The sequence below is a fragment of the Microtus oregoni genome, unplaced genomic scaffold (assembly GCF_018167655.1).
Source record: "Microtus oregoni isolate MIOR12 unplaced genomic scaffold, Mior012 000000F_ref0000247, whole genome shotgun sequence".
NCBI lineage: Eukaryota > Metazoa > Chordata > Mammalia > Rodentia > Cricetidae > Microtus > Microtus oregoni.
Window position 1 is genome coordinate 70,044,591 of NW_024543059.1, and position 15,014 is coordinate 70,059,604.

The 15,014-nt window shown below is 41.5% G+C and overlaps 1 protein-coding gene across 2 annotated transcripts in view; it reads right to left on the bottom strand.

Annotated features, from left to right (window-relative positions):
- Positions 1–236: 236 nt before the first annotated feature.
- The window catches only part of Cenpe (centromere protein E), a 61,199-nt gene continuing 46,421 nt past the window's right edge, over positions 237–15,014 (bottom strand). For both annotated transcript variants that reach the window (XM_041659667.1, XM_041659659.1), the window contains 7 exons: positions 13,800–14,027; positions 12,431–12,616; positions 8,589–8,701; positions 7,115–7,212; positions 3,878–4,058; positions 1,546–1,832; positions 237–553 (listed from right to left, as the gene is read on the bottom strand). In XM_041659667.1, coding sequence (XP_041515601.1) covers positions 459–553; positions 1,546–1,832; positions 3,878–4,058; positions 7,115–7,212; positions 8,589–8,701; positions 12,431–12,616; positions 13,800–14,027 — 1,188 coding nt within the window. In that variant the 3' untranslated portion in view covers positions 237–458. The remainder of the gene's footprint in view (positions 554–1,545; positions 1,833–3,877; positions 4,059–7,114; positions 7,213–8,588; positions 8,702–12,430; positions 12,617–13,799; positions 14,028–15,014) is intronic.

A 15,014-nucleotide genomic window follows, 5' to 3' on the forward strand; every position in this document is an offset into this window, starting at 1 on the left:
ACAGCCTGCTCTGGCTAAGGCCTGCTCCACAAGATGGAGTTCCCGCAGCGCTGTAAGCCAGAACATAAACTTGTGGCTGGAGAGGTCATAGGCGGTATTCACACTTTGGTCTGTTGTGGGCTCCCTGTCTGGGGTCAGTAAACATGTGTGCTGCGTCTTCCCAGGAAAAGTTGTCACACAGCAAAGCTTTATATTAATTTGTGCTATGGAAAGACTAGAGATTTCCTTAAGAACTTTATTCTTTGCAATATATAAAAATAAATAAGATATTCTAACTTTTGGGAGTATCACAAATACAAGAAGAAGATACTGCTATCACCACTCTAAATGACTGGAATAAATTTGTTTCTTGTTCCTCCATCTTCTCATTATAATGGCAAAGTGAGGATTAGACTGTCAGGTCAGGGTAGACACACGAAGAAGGCCACTCTGAAGGACGCTGTGGGTGGGCTGGCCGGCTATTGCATTTTGCACTCAGGTCCATCTTTCCCCAAGGAGGGCTGACGGAGGTCTGCCTTGGGATCCACATTCTCTACTTCTGCAGCTGGTTCCTCTGACAAAGGAAATAAAAACAAATTAGCCCTATGCGAATTCACCAGGTGCCCTTAGAGGCCAAGAGTATTAGATACCCTGGCTCAGAGATCCACAGTAGTGAGTTGCCATCAGGGTGTGGGAATGGAACCCTGGTCTTCTTGCAAGAGCAGCAAGTGTTCATAACTGTTGAACTTATCTCTCAAATTCTGAGTTAGAGTTCCTAAAAAATACTATATTGTTTGGTAGCTATCCCAGCAATTCGGAGGCAGAACTGCTGCAAATTCAAGACTAGCCCGGGTTACAAAGTAAAACTGTCTAGAAACAAAAAACCCCAAACCAAATACCACCTCTCAACAACAAAACAAACAACAACAAAATGTTACACCGTGTGCTGCTAGGTGTAGTGGAAATCTCCCTCCATCCATTCCACCCCTTGTCCGCTGTGGACAGACACTACCTGCCCATCAGCGTCACCCCAGTGGGTGGATGGATTGTCACACCATGGTGGAGCTTATAAGCTTATTTAACAGTGCATGACTAGCACTAGTGATGCTGGTAGTGTGAACATGGAAGTATAAATTCCTTCAAGTGAAAAGGGAAAATTTTACTGTAATCTCTATGAACATCAAACAAACAAGCAAAAATAAAACAACAACAAAAAAACCCCTCCCAGTAAACAGAATTTTATGTTATTCAGGATTATAGAGTCCTGGAGGTCCTGGAATGAATTTCTCACAGATAAACGTGGACTACAAAAATATGCACTGCACAGAACATTTAGTTGTCTGACTCTGAGCACAGACTTGAGTGGGTGGAGTCAGATGTGGTGCTTTTGTAATTGTGACAATGACAGCAAGAAGCAGGGAACACAGTGAATGGCAAGTCTGGAAAACACCATGTAACCATGAAGTAACCAAGACAACAGGAACATGAGTTCTGACGGAACTGACGGTGCACACGAATCCCACCCAATTGTCCCCAGGGATACCCAGCAGCCTGTGCATTACCTACCTGGGCACAGTCCTAAACTGGAGTTATCAAAATAGCGAATCGGAGGAGGTGCTGGTAGAGACTTTGACCGGTTATCAAAAAACCAAGATTTTGGTGAGTCTTTTGGCACAGGGTCCTGGAAGTTCCGTTCCCTGCACTGAGAAGGTGTGTTCTGTCTCCTTTTAGACTCTGTCCCAGACACTTTTGGGGACTTTGGCAAGGTCTCATGAGCTGCTTCTCTGTAGGTGTCTCTTGTAAGGGTCCTTTCCTTCCAGGCTTTAAGCTCCTTGGAGAGCTGAGATTTAGCACTTAAATGGAAGCAGAAAGACAGGACAATTCAATTCTTCTTCTTTTTGGTTTTTTGAGACAAAATTTCTCTGTGTAACAGCCCTGGCTGTCCTGGATCTAGCTCTTAAGAGACCAGGCTGGCCTCAGACTCACAGAGATCTGCCTGCCTCTGCTTCCCGAGTGCAGGGATTAAAGGCGTGTGCTACCATTGCCGGGCTGACAACTCAATTCTTAAATGTGGACATGGAAAAAACTTAAAAAGCACCCTACCCTACTAAAATCTCTACCCTGAAATGTGCCTTGTTCCATCTGCTCTTTAATCTCACCCTAATGCTTTCTGTTTGGACACTTCCATGGTTCAGAAGTGAAAAGGTGCTACATAAATTGAATAATTAAAGTAAAATTGGTTTGTTCTTTTTTTTTTTTTTGTGACAGGGTTTCTGTGTTTCCCTGGCTATTCTGGAACGCACTCTGTAGACCAGGCTGGCCTAGAACTCCGTGATCGGCTTGCCTCTGCCTCCTGAGTGCTGAAATTAAGGGCATGTGTCACCACTGCTTAGTAAAAATTTTTGATTATGAAGTTTTGAGAAAATTTTTTTTTTAAATTCAAAGCTTAATTTCAGTTTTTCTGAATGAATTCATACCATCCAGAGTGGTTTATGTGCTGCTGTAATTAGGTTGATGGAATGTTTATTGAACCTTTACACAAGTGTATTTTCATCTATCCTAATTTCTCTTCACTTTTCCGGTTGTTACTTCTCTACTTCCCTGAATCAATACACGACTGGATTCCACCTTCAAAATGTAATTTAAATAGCCCACAGCTGCTTTTTGTTTTTGCTGAGACAGGGTCTCAGTAGGTTCTAATGGCCTTGGCCTTGTGAGTTTCCTATCTTTGCCTCTTGAGTTCTGGGATTGTAGTCATACAGTGTTTGGCCCTTTGTTTTTGCTTAATGTTACTCTATATAAAAGATTATTTAGCTGTTAAACCATTTGCCCTGGATATTTTACTCATTTCTGTGGTGCTGGGGATAGAAGCCAGGCCTTGTGCTTGCTGGGTGAGCATCCCACAATTGAGCTAGCCCTTTAGACTTAATGTGTGGTTTTCTTCTTCTGGGCCACTAGGAGAGTGTTCGGTACAAAACTCTACTCTTGTATGGTAGAAGCCAATGAATGCAACGCTTTACATTTGTCTGTAAATGTGGACAACAATGGACTCGGGGGTCCTCTGTGGGCCACAGCTTCACTGTGACAGATGTTTTCTCAGCGTTCTTCATTTCCTGGTTCTTGACCTAGTTAAAAATAGTTCAGAACAGCTGGGAAGATGGTTTAGTGGGTAACGTACTTAAGTTTAATTCCTAGAATCTGAGTAAAAAACATGGCTGGTTGCACAGTACAAATCTGAATGTGTGCTGGGGAGGTGGAGGCACGAAGTTCCCTGGGGTGAGCTGGTCAGCCAGGTCTCAAACACGCCAGAGAAGCACCCTAGCAAGACACTCACACTGACCTCTGGCCCCACGTGCACAAGTGTGCACAGCTAACGAATAGCACAGGTGAAATGGAGCCAGTATATTCCCATTTAATTTTCTTTTTCCCTTGACAGGGTTTCTCTGTGTAGCCCTGGCTGTCCTGGAACTCGCTCTGCAGACCAGGCTGACCTCAAACTCAGAGATCTGCTTGTCCCTGCCTCCTGAGTGGTGGAATTAAAGGCATATGCCGTCACTGCCTGGCTATTCCCATTTCTTTTAACATAAGCATTTATTACACAATCTCTAAAAATTGCCATCTCTCAAATTAGTGGAAGGTTGACAACTGTAGAAAATATATGCATAAGCAGGATATGTCATGCAAACAAAACTTGTCTTTTTTGTTTGTTTGGCTTCTTTTTGTTCATTTGTTTTCTTATGTTTTTTGAGACAGGCTCTCTCTACTACTAGGTAGCCCTGGCTGTCCAGGAACTTACTATGTAAACCAGGCTGGCTTTGAACTCAGAGATCTGTCTGCCTCTGCTTCCAGAGTGCTGGGATTAAAGGCACGCACCACCACACCTGGGCTTAGAACTTACCTTAATAATTGATTCTTTTGCTTTATTAGCTGTTCATTTTGCTGCTTTAGCTTAGAAATTTCATTTTCCATCCTTACATATTCACTTTTCAGAATAAGAGCTTTTGTGTTTTGTACAATGCCACTGCCGCCTCCACAGGTTAAGGGTTTACTGGAAAGCTGGGAGCTCGGCTCTGATATAACTGAAAGAGACAAACACACACAGGTCGATACTCTTTCTTTTGTAAGAAAACAAAAAACAGTAGGTGTTTCTGTGTTGCCCAGGCTGGCCTTGAACTGCTGCCGATCCTCCTGAACGCTGGAACTAGGCCCTGTGCTGCCACGTCTAGCCAGGCAGATAATCCTCATTATCTCTGATGTTCAAAAAGAAATACTAAAACTGCAACAAGCCACTAAAAAACCATTTCCTGGACATTATCTCTGATCTTCTGTTCCCCCCAGTCTACCCGATCACCATTCTTCCATTCCCTACGGTCCGCCCCTGCTGGTTACATCACTGCACCCTCCACCCCAACTGGGCAACAGCAGCCTTTTACAGCCAGAGCCATTCTGAGTTGGTTCACGTTCTGGTCACCTGACTGCCCCAAATCACTCAGTACATTGCAAGTTCTCCACATCTTAACTAAATACACCTTCAGATAGGAGCAGAATGACAATATTGTGAACAAAACTGTATAAAAATGGAGGTATTATTTATCTGAACAATTCATTAGGTTACCAAAGTTCATTAAAGAGATAGAGAGGATATCTTAGGAGATTAGTGATGTACATTTTTATCATTCGGGTGCAATACAGGCAGACATTTCTGAAAATCAGAACTGCTCCAGTATCCCAGCCATGAGCATCTCATTAGAGGCAGGAAAAACCCTTGATGAAATTCAGCCTTCCTTCATGATAGTGTTCTGGAGAGACTAGGAGGGCCATATCTCAAAATAATAAATGGAGTCTACAGCATCCCCACAGCCATGGTCTTGGGGAATAAGAGAACAATCCCAGACACTGTTACTGAAATCATGAACAAGACAAGAATGTCCACTCTCTCCCCTCCTGTTCAATATAGTGTTACAGGTCTTACTGAGAGGGACAAGACAACTGAAGGAGACCAAGGGGATATAAATAAGAAAGGAAAAAGTCCAACTATCCTTATTTGCAGATGATATGATTTTATTTATAAAATAAAAGACCCTAAAGATCCACTAAGAAATTTCTACAGTTGACAAATACTTCAGCAAAGTAGCAGGATATAAAACCAACATACAAAAATCAATAAACTTTCTAAAAAAAAAAAAAACCTTAGAATAACCCTAATCAAACAAGTGAAAGACTTATATAATAAAAATTTTAAGACATTAAAGCTAGGCACTGAAGATGACATCAGAAGATGGAAACATCTCCCGTACTCATGAATTAGTAGGATTAATATTGTGAAGAAGGCCATCCTACCAAAAACAATCTACAGATCGAATGCAATCCCCATCAAAATCCCAATACAATTCTTCGTAGAAATCGAAAAAAATAATCTTAAATGTCATATGAAAACACAAAAAGTCTGAGATAGCTAAACCAACCTGAATAATGAAAGAACTGAGTTATCAACATTCCCAGATTTCAAATTATAGCACAGGGCTAAATATACAGTAATAAAAATGGGATGGTATTGGTATAAAATCAGACATGATCATCAATGGAAAAGAACTGAAGACCCAGATCTAAGTCCACAAACCTATGGATAGTAATACTCAGTCAACATTCTTCCTCTAATGGACACACGACAGACATGAGAAAAAAAGCTGCTGCAAGGAGCACACAGGAAGAAATTCGATCCTTCAGTCTCTAAACTATGTCTGTGGCAAATTTTGGTTTTCATGTAATTATGTATATTATCAGTCTTATGAGCAGACAGGCTAATGTTTACTCACTGTTATTATGTAGCCATTTTAATTTCTTAGTTGTATGCATACAGCTATTACCTGACTGGATGTATTTGATTTTAACTGGGAAGTAAGTTTTCCCTTGATAATTAAGTCATTGTCACACTAGTCAACACTTCAGTAATATGTAAAAACCTTAATTATGTAAGAGGGAAACTCATCCTCAAGAGTCTACAATGGATAAGCTCTTGGTACTGTAATACTAGGAGTAACATGACTGACGGAACGGTGGACCAGTGCAGGCTAATACTGGACGTCATGTGAACAGCTGGAGTCCTCAAAGCCTGTATGCGCCTTGAGGAGTTAAATGGAAAGGGCCTTAAGATGTATGTGTTCTTGCTAAGCTCACAGGCCTCACAGAATGAAGTGGCAATCATGGAGCCTGTGCTCATGGGATCTGTGTTAGGTTCCCTGCATATATGTTACGGTTGTTAGTTTTGTGGGTTTTTTTTCTCTTAACTTTAAGTAGTCACTTTTATTTTGAAAGGATCACCTAACACTGTTCTCTTAGAAATTTCCAACACACAATAGTGTTGTTAACTACGGCTCTCATAATGCTCACTAGATTTCCTCACACAGAACTGCAACCCTGCACCTTTTGGCCTGGTTTCTAGTAGCTGTCACCCCACTTTCTGTGTCTGTGTATTCAACTCTTTCTGCATACATAAGCAAGACTTATGATGCCTTTCTGGGTCCAGTTTACTGAATTTAGTATGATGTCCTTCAGTTTGTATAAAAATTATTTATTTTATACCCTAACTGTAGTTTCCCTCCCCCACTTCCCCTCTGAGACTCCAGTCCTCCTTCGATCCACTTGGTTCTTTCTAGAAAGGGACAGGCCTCCCATGGCATAGCAAGCTGAGGTAGGACTAAGTAAATCTCCTTGTGTTAAGGCTGAGCAAGGCAACCAGTGTGAGAAATAGGTTCCCAAGAGTCAGCCAAAGACCAGAGACCACCCTGCTCCCACTGTTAGGAGTCCCACAAATAGCTTGGTGTTCTTTGGGGACTCCTAAGGTGGGACTGGGAGTGTCTCTGACTCTTTCTCTTGGGCCTCTTTTCCTCCTACTGGGTTGACTAGTCCAGCCTTGATAGGAGGGTGTGTACCTAATCTTATGGTGACTTTTTATGCCATGTTCAGTTGATATCCTTGGGAGGCCTGCTCGCTTTTGAAGGAAGAGGAGGAGTGGATCTGGGGGAGAGAGGTAGTAGTGGTAGGGAACTCGAAGGGATGGAGGGAAAGGAAACTGCAGTTGGAATGTATTTTATGAGACGACAAAAAAAAAAAAAATCTGTCTTTTTTAACTTACTTGAGGTATCCTGGGCCTGTTGGTTTCTTCTGAGGTTTTCTCTCAGCAGCCTTATTACTTCTTTCTGATGGTCAACAGTGGCTTTTGTAGAAAGAATTCTAACAAGAATAAAATAGAGAAAATATATAAGGGTCCAAGTGATTTTATAGAAGACTTTCTGATTTGATATGCCACATTGACGTAACACTCTTACGCAGGGGCGGAGGCAGGTCAGCCCCTGGAATATAGCTCAGCTCTCATGGCTACACCCAACTATTCTGTTCAGTTATAGGAATAGTCCAGCTTTACTACTGAGAAACTAAGTCATTTCAAACCTTTAGAAACATAATAGGCATCAGTTATATACTGAACAAAATTATTTTTGGACACTATGAGCTCTCACCATGGGGCGACATAAACAGAAACTCACCAGGGAGTGAAAAGGGACAGAACAACAAAATCAGAACACCAATTCCCATCCTGCCAGGACGGCAAATCCTCACTGCAGATGATGTCAGCAGAAGCGGAAGGTCAAACTCTGCACTGCTCCCCAGGAGCAGCTAGCAATTCAAGAATTCAGAAATAGTAAACTATAAGCCTGTCTTAAAACTTATACTGTTCTTGAGCTGGAGAGATGGCTCAGAGGTTAAGAGCACTGGCTGTTCTTCCAGAGTTTAATTCCCAGCAACCACTTGGTGGCTCACAACCATCTGTAATAAGATCTGGTGCCCTCTTCAGGCCTGCAGGCATACATGCAGGCAGAACACCGCATACATAACATATAAATAAATCTTTAAAAAAAAATTACACTGTTCTTAAAAACTGTGAAAAGAGTGTTGAGCATTGTGGCATAGACCTTCAGTCCCACTAAACAAGTGAATCTCTGGGTTTGAGGCCAGCCAGCCTTGTTTACAAAATGAGTTCTAGGACAGCCAGGGATACACAAAGAAACCCTGTCTCAAAAAACCAAAAACTATGAAAATATATGCTGACTGTATTTTACAGGTATGCTATTATGTGTAACAGGACACACAGTTAAGTTGGTAGAAAGATATGCTGTACTGTCCTAAATACTAAAACAAAACACTGGTGCACACTCAGAAAAACAAAGGCTCTCAATATTCCTTCTGCAGGATGACCTTTAAGTTTTTATTCGGCTATCAATCGAGGCAGAATCATCAAAGACACCCGGCTAAATGAGTGGAATCATGCTTGGTTTCTTCAGCACTGGGGACTGAAACAAGGACCTTGTGTGTGTTAGGCAAGAACCTTACCACCAGTTACATCACAGCCAGACCTGTGCCTAACTGTTTAACAGTTTGTGTATGCAATTACAATTTAATGAGCTTAAAACCTATGGGTGCTTACACATTTTTTTAAATATAAAAATATTTTTACAAATTACTTTCTAAAAAGAAATGCAAAGATATTTGTGGAGTTATAAAGAAGTGCTTCGTGACTAAAGCCACGTTCAACAAGGCAGAGACAGACATACTCCTTCTCAAATTCCTTGGCATTTTCCTTCTTTTCTAGGTCAATTTTCACCAGCTGCATTTTGAGATCCTCAATTTCCTCCTTATAAGGCACAGCTCCTAAAGCAACTTTGTCCTGTCACAGAAGAAAAATAAAGAAAAACAATGATTAGTTCTGTTTTTGTCAGCTCTAAAGTGTTTGGTTGCCTTTCATGAAAGATAATGAAGGCATATCCCTATATCTGACATGAAGTTTATCTGAAACTATATATAAGCAAATACTGTTTCTTTCTTTAAGAAAATAATCTTCCCAATGAACAATGTGACATAGTTTAGCAGATGAAACAGAAGAGTTGCAAGAAATGAGATGGGGGCTGGCGCAGGGGCTCAGTGGTTAAAGCCCAGCTGTCCTTGAGAAGGACCCTGGCTTAACCTCCAGCACCCTCGGAACAGCCCACAACTGTAATTCCAACACCAGGCAAGTGTGTGGTACAGACACACATGCAGGAAAAACACTCACACATAAGAGACAAAATGAAACAAGTGAACCAAGGAACACTGGGCAGAGGAAGGCAGAGCGGCCGTGGGGACACAGCAGACGGAAGCCCGAGCCACAGAACTCCCGGTGTTTTCTGTCAGGACAGTCAGTGAAACAAAGGTATTTACTTTGACTTGGAGTACATATAACCTTACATGTCTGCAAAGGTATGTATCTTTTTAAAAAATCATGACTATACTTGAATGTTTTCTCTATTTCCTTCTTTGTGGGGTGACACACATGTGCCATGCAGGTGCAGGCCACAGGACAACCTGCAAAGTCCGTTCTCTCCTTCCACCCTGCGATTCTGGGGATCAGACTCTGGCAAGCATCCTTACCAACTGAGCCACTTTGCAGGCTCTTCTATTTTCAGAGTTTCATTTACGTTTACAGAAAAACAAAGCACGGAAAACTCACAGGCCTTGTCCCTTTTCTTCTTACTTAGTACTAAACGATGCAATAAATAGGACAGCACATTTTCTACAAGTGAACTAATATTGCATCTTATTTAATTTTTGAGATAGGGCCTCACTGTGTAGCCCTGGAGGTCCTGGAACTTACTATTTAGATCAATATGGCTTCGCTACAGAGATCTGCACGTCTCTGAGCACTGGCACTAAAGGTTCGCACCACCACCCCTGCCCTGACACTAATGCTTTTATGTCCTTTAGATTACCCATGTTGTACTTTTTTCCTCTCTCCTTCCCCATTCCTGGCAAACTCTAATCATTTTACGGTTCCCTAGTTTTGTCTTCCCCGGAGTACATATCTGAAGTCTTTCTAGAAGGAGGGACCTTTCTAAGATGGCTTTCACTTAGCCGTTGTGTCTTTCCATGACTCGCTTCGTCTCCCCCATCACCCTCCAGCTTTTTAAAAACAGAGTCTTTCATATTCTTGATGCGCTTCAGTCCCTCATTTATTTGTGGGCGGCTACTGTGAGCTTGGTTATACAGGAAGGCAGTTGATTTGTGCTAATTTTGTATCCCATGACTTTACCAAAGGTGTCTATAAGTTCTGAGATTTTATGGAGTCCTTGGGGTCTTTTGTGTATAGAATCACATCATCACATGAGGGATACTTAGTGACTTCTTTTCCTATTCATATCCCCTTTCTTTCCTTCTTATTACTTTAGCTATACTGAATAACAGTGGAGAGAGAAGATACCTGTCTCTGATCTTAGTGGGAATGGCTGGAGCGGTTTTCCTTCAAGTATGATATTGGCTATAGGTTTGCCATATCTAGTCTTTTTTTAATCGTGATATGTTCCTTCTGTCCCAGGGTGATCTAGGACTTGCTATGTAGCTGAAGATGACTTTGAACTCCCGAATCCCACCTCATTTTCCATGTGCTGGGATTACAGGCTTGTGACACCAATGCTAGGGATGGAACCCAGGGCTTCCAGCTAGCCAGGAAGGCCCACTATCATCCTTAGCCCTCTCATTACTTTTTAATAGTAATGGTCTATCCTCACTGTACAGACACACCAGAATGCGCCCATGGATCTTCCTTTGAGAGTGTGCAGTTCATTCTAAGTTTTGCTCATTTCGTATCAAATTGTTTGATTTCCTTCCTCCTTCTTCTTGTATTTCGGGATTTGATCAGATAAAATATAGTTTTTCCCGTCCAGAGTCTTTGGAGAACAGAACTTGTGAACAGTAATAGAGTCTCATCTGCTTGTGTTTCATTCTGTGTGGGGTCACTGCCTAGACTAAGGTGACACGTGCTTTCTCCTGGGTTATTTTCATTACTCTGTAATAATGTGCGCTGTCACTCCTGGCTTATGAAATGTCCGGGTGTCCAGTATCGGTATTTGGTGGATCATCCTCTCCACTGAGGATGTCCTTTTCTCAAACATCACATGGGCTGCTTTTGAGTGTGTCTGGTTTAGGCTCTCTGTTCTATCTCACTGATCTGTTTGACTATATACTGTTTTAAAAGTTCAAACAAACCAATAAGAAAATTTCAATATATGCCAAAAGTGTAGAAATTTCAGATGGTCTTTAGCTATGATACAAAGACAGTATCTAAACAATTCTTGCCCCAGGGAAATGAAAATTGGAAAAGCTGATTCAGAAATGAGCAACAGAACTCTGTGTGGCAAATACACCACCTGTGGTCACAGTCATGCTCACGAGCCCACCAGCCTCCAAGTGTTAGTAATTGAAAGCCTGAAGTAGAAGTTCCTAGCTAATGAGTCTTGTCGATTCTGGGGCTGGAGAGATGGCTCAGGGGTTAAAGGCTAGGGCTCATGACCAAAATATAAGATTCGGTGATTCTGTTAACTATTCTTACACGAGAAAAACAGCCCTCTGTGCTTCGGACCTGAACCACACTAGATTTAGAAATTAATAATGGAAGGGGCCGGGAGGCGGCTCAGCAGTTAAGGGCACATCTGCTCTTCCCGACACTCACAGGCTCCTGTACCTCCTGCTCCAGGCAATCAGTGGCTCTGGCCACCTAAGGCACCTGGCATTAGCCCCCCCCCCCCCCAGCTAAAAATATTAAACAGCTAAAAAAAGAGAAATGAGGAAATGACTCCGGAACAATCCCTACAGCTTCATTTCAGCTCTGACTGGGACATGGTGAGCTTCTTGTTTTACGGCCCATTTTCAATCATAATTCATTCTTTTCACACGCTCTTACTTTTGGTTAAGGCTCAAGCATTTTACTTTAGTTTTTGTGGTCTTTATAATCTCTGAAAAGGCAACTGCTTAGGATGGCTATAAAGGTCTAGTATAGTTCAGATTTTAAACATATTCATTTCTATCTGATCTGAGCAATTTGTAATGATATAAGAAGAAATTTCCACGATTTTATTCAAATTATGTTCTTTCTTTTTCAGTTAATGTTCTATTACCTTAGATGAATGTATGCAGAGGATAAAATTAATACCCTTAAAAATAGAAGTAAGTACTTTTGGAGACTACAGAATTAAAAATATGATTCAAAGCAACAATTTTAAAAAGTAAAACTATGAAAAAAGTTTATGGATCTCTCTTCAGGGTGGAACAAAACCATATCCTGGTACATCACCCAGGCTAATTCTGCTGGCTTGAAGTATCCCTGTTGCCTGAGGCAGTCTAAACCAAGTTTTGACAAAATGTGCGGCTTATTCTACTTTGAAATTCTTTTTTCCAGTATATTAAAAATAATCAGGACTTTACATGCAAATACACCACCACATTTCATTTTGCCACTTCCTTTTGAAGTCTGAGCTCTTACACCGGTGTTGTGGTGAGGCTGTGATAAGAGGGGGAATAGAGCATCCGAATATTTGCTAAGCCCAACAGGCTGAACGTTTGTATTTACGAACCTCGCCTGACCTACCTGAAGCATCTGTAGTGCGGCTTTTGTGTGTTCAAGGCATTTTTTTGACTCATGAACTTCGCTCTGGAGTTTTGCTACCAAGTCCTTAGACATTGCTAGTTCTTTCTGCATCTTTTCAATCTGACCCTCCTTATGAATGGCAGTTTCTTTAGCTTCTTGTAAAGAGGTTTCCAGCTCCTGAATTTTCTGTTAGAGAAAGCACAAATCCCCAGGGCAAAGCCACAGTATGTTACATGAGACAAAAATGATCATCTGTAGCTACGTATTGAGTTTTCACAGATTGAATCAACCAATAATGAGAGGTGAAAACGGCTTAATTTATCCAAGTACAAGTCCTTTTAGAAAATGATACTTCACATATTAAAAGAATGCCAAAATTTCACATTATAACCTGTCAACAAGTTCTTGCAAATGAGAACACAGCAGTCACACGGCACACTAGCTAGCAAAGTTCTAAGCACATTTAGTAGTCGATCATCCTTTAAATAAAGGGCACTTGGACTTTCTAAAGTAATTTAAAGGTGAAATACATGAAAAAAAACCCCTCAAAACCATAATGAAAATAAAACCTCTCCAGATCCTCACCAAGGACTAGAAAAACATTTTAGGTATCCCCTCACCCTTAGAAAACTTCAGAGCAAGAATAAGCAAGTAAAAAATTTATAAAAATGGTCAACTATACCCAAAGAACTATACCCAATGAGTTATACTTGGGGGAAAAAAATCTGTGATCTACTAGTTTCTAATGGCAAACATCAGGCTAATGGTTGACGTTGTATGTTAAGTATTTATTTTGGTAAAAATGATAGATTATAATTGACTTTTGGTTTCCTACTAAGACATTTTGCATTGTAACAAAACAGAGTAGCATATTTGCTGTTGCTAAAAATTCCCAAGCAAAGGCAGTTAGCTGACAGTCTACCTGGGTTGTTGAAATGATATTGATTCTTACGTTAGTTTGCTTAGCAATTCTGTTATACTTTTAGCCTCTTGGCTTTTTACGATGATAATAATAGTCATTATTCAAGACAATAGCTAAAGGTAAGCTAAACTGCTGTTTTCTCTAAGCTTGTTTTCCACATACATTACAGTTTAGCTTTAGGAAACTTACAGCATCCTGTAGCAATACCACACAAGGTGATAAACTACCCTGCATAACCTGCATATAGTCTTTAAACTAGGGCTTACTTCTGTTTCCCAACTCACAGGAAAGACCTCACATGATACCAAGTTTCATTATTAGTTGAATGGTGACTACAGTACAACCATATGCAAAATCCAACTCATCACGTATCTGTACAACAGTGTATTCATATTTAGTGGTTCCATTACAGCTACACATTTGCTCTGAACGCCGGGAAGTTGGTACCTCTGATGCTAGTTGGTCACTGACTGATGCAGCATGAGGACTTCTGCTGTCCCGTGGGAAAGGGTGTGCAGTAGGATAAGCGTGGACAGTGGCCTGGGAGGCGGTCAAAGTCTGGCAGTCTCTAGATAGTTGTTCAGTTTTCTCTTTCAGAGATTTCAGGTAATGTTCCAATTCTTTGGATCTTGTGGCATTTCCTTCCTCAAAGTCTGTGAATTTGTTTATCATGGCCTTTGAACAGAAAGAGACCACCACAGTTTAAAATAACTGACGCATTGCAGTCACAGTAAGAAAAGCAGTGGAATTCCAGGTCAGTGCATGCATGTCAGATGCTAAGAATGGGGTGGCTAAAGCAGGGGCTTGACAAGATCTGGAAGGTGACTCACTTCATTAGGTATAGAGTAACACAGGAGGGGACTGAAGAACTATGCAGATCAAAATCATCAATAGCAGAGTGCACACAGGAACCCTAAGAATTACCTACTTTCCCCATTTCATTCCAAACCTCAGCCCAGAGAAAATGACTTACTGATGTCAACCCCCTTTTCCATGTGCTGGGATGTTTTCCCTGTGTTTGTCTGGGCACCGTGTGTGTGTGTCTGGTGCTCATGGACATCAGAAGAGGCCACTAGGTCCCCTGGAACTGGAGTTACAGACAGCTGTGAGCCACCATGTGGGGTGCTGGGAACTGAAACAGGTCATCTGGAAGAGTAGCTAGTGCTCTTAATGGCTGAGCCATTTCTCCTGCTCCAATTTACTGATTTTTACTATTAATCTATAAATCTTATATTCCTGTGTAGAATATTCTCTTTTCCACTGAAGACTGGCTGACACGGGTTTGAAGGAAATGTCATAATACAGTAAGAAGCTGACGGGGTGCTCAACACAGGTGTGAGCTGGAAATTCACGACTGGTCAGATGTGTCATTTTGGTTCAGGATCGTGGTAATAGGAGAGGCTATCTCTAGGGATGGACTATATGAGAGTTCTCTGTATTAACAGGTAATTTCCCGTTAAATTAACTGAGAACAATACCGACACACATCAAAGCAAAGCAGCACCTCTGGGACACACAATCTGGGACTGCAGCAGGTGGTGTGGGACTGACAAGGCAAATAAATGCTCACAAGGCCCCGGATGCGCCCAGTCAGAATTGTCTGTGGCTTTGCCACGGCGGCTGCCCACATCCTTAGCAGAGAATCATCTCAGTCTCCCTGAG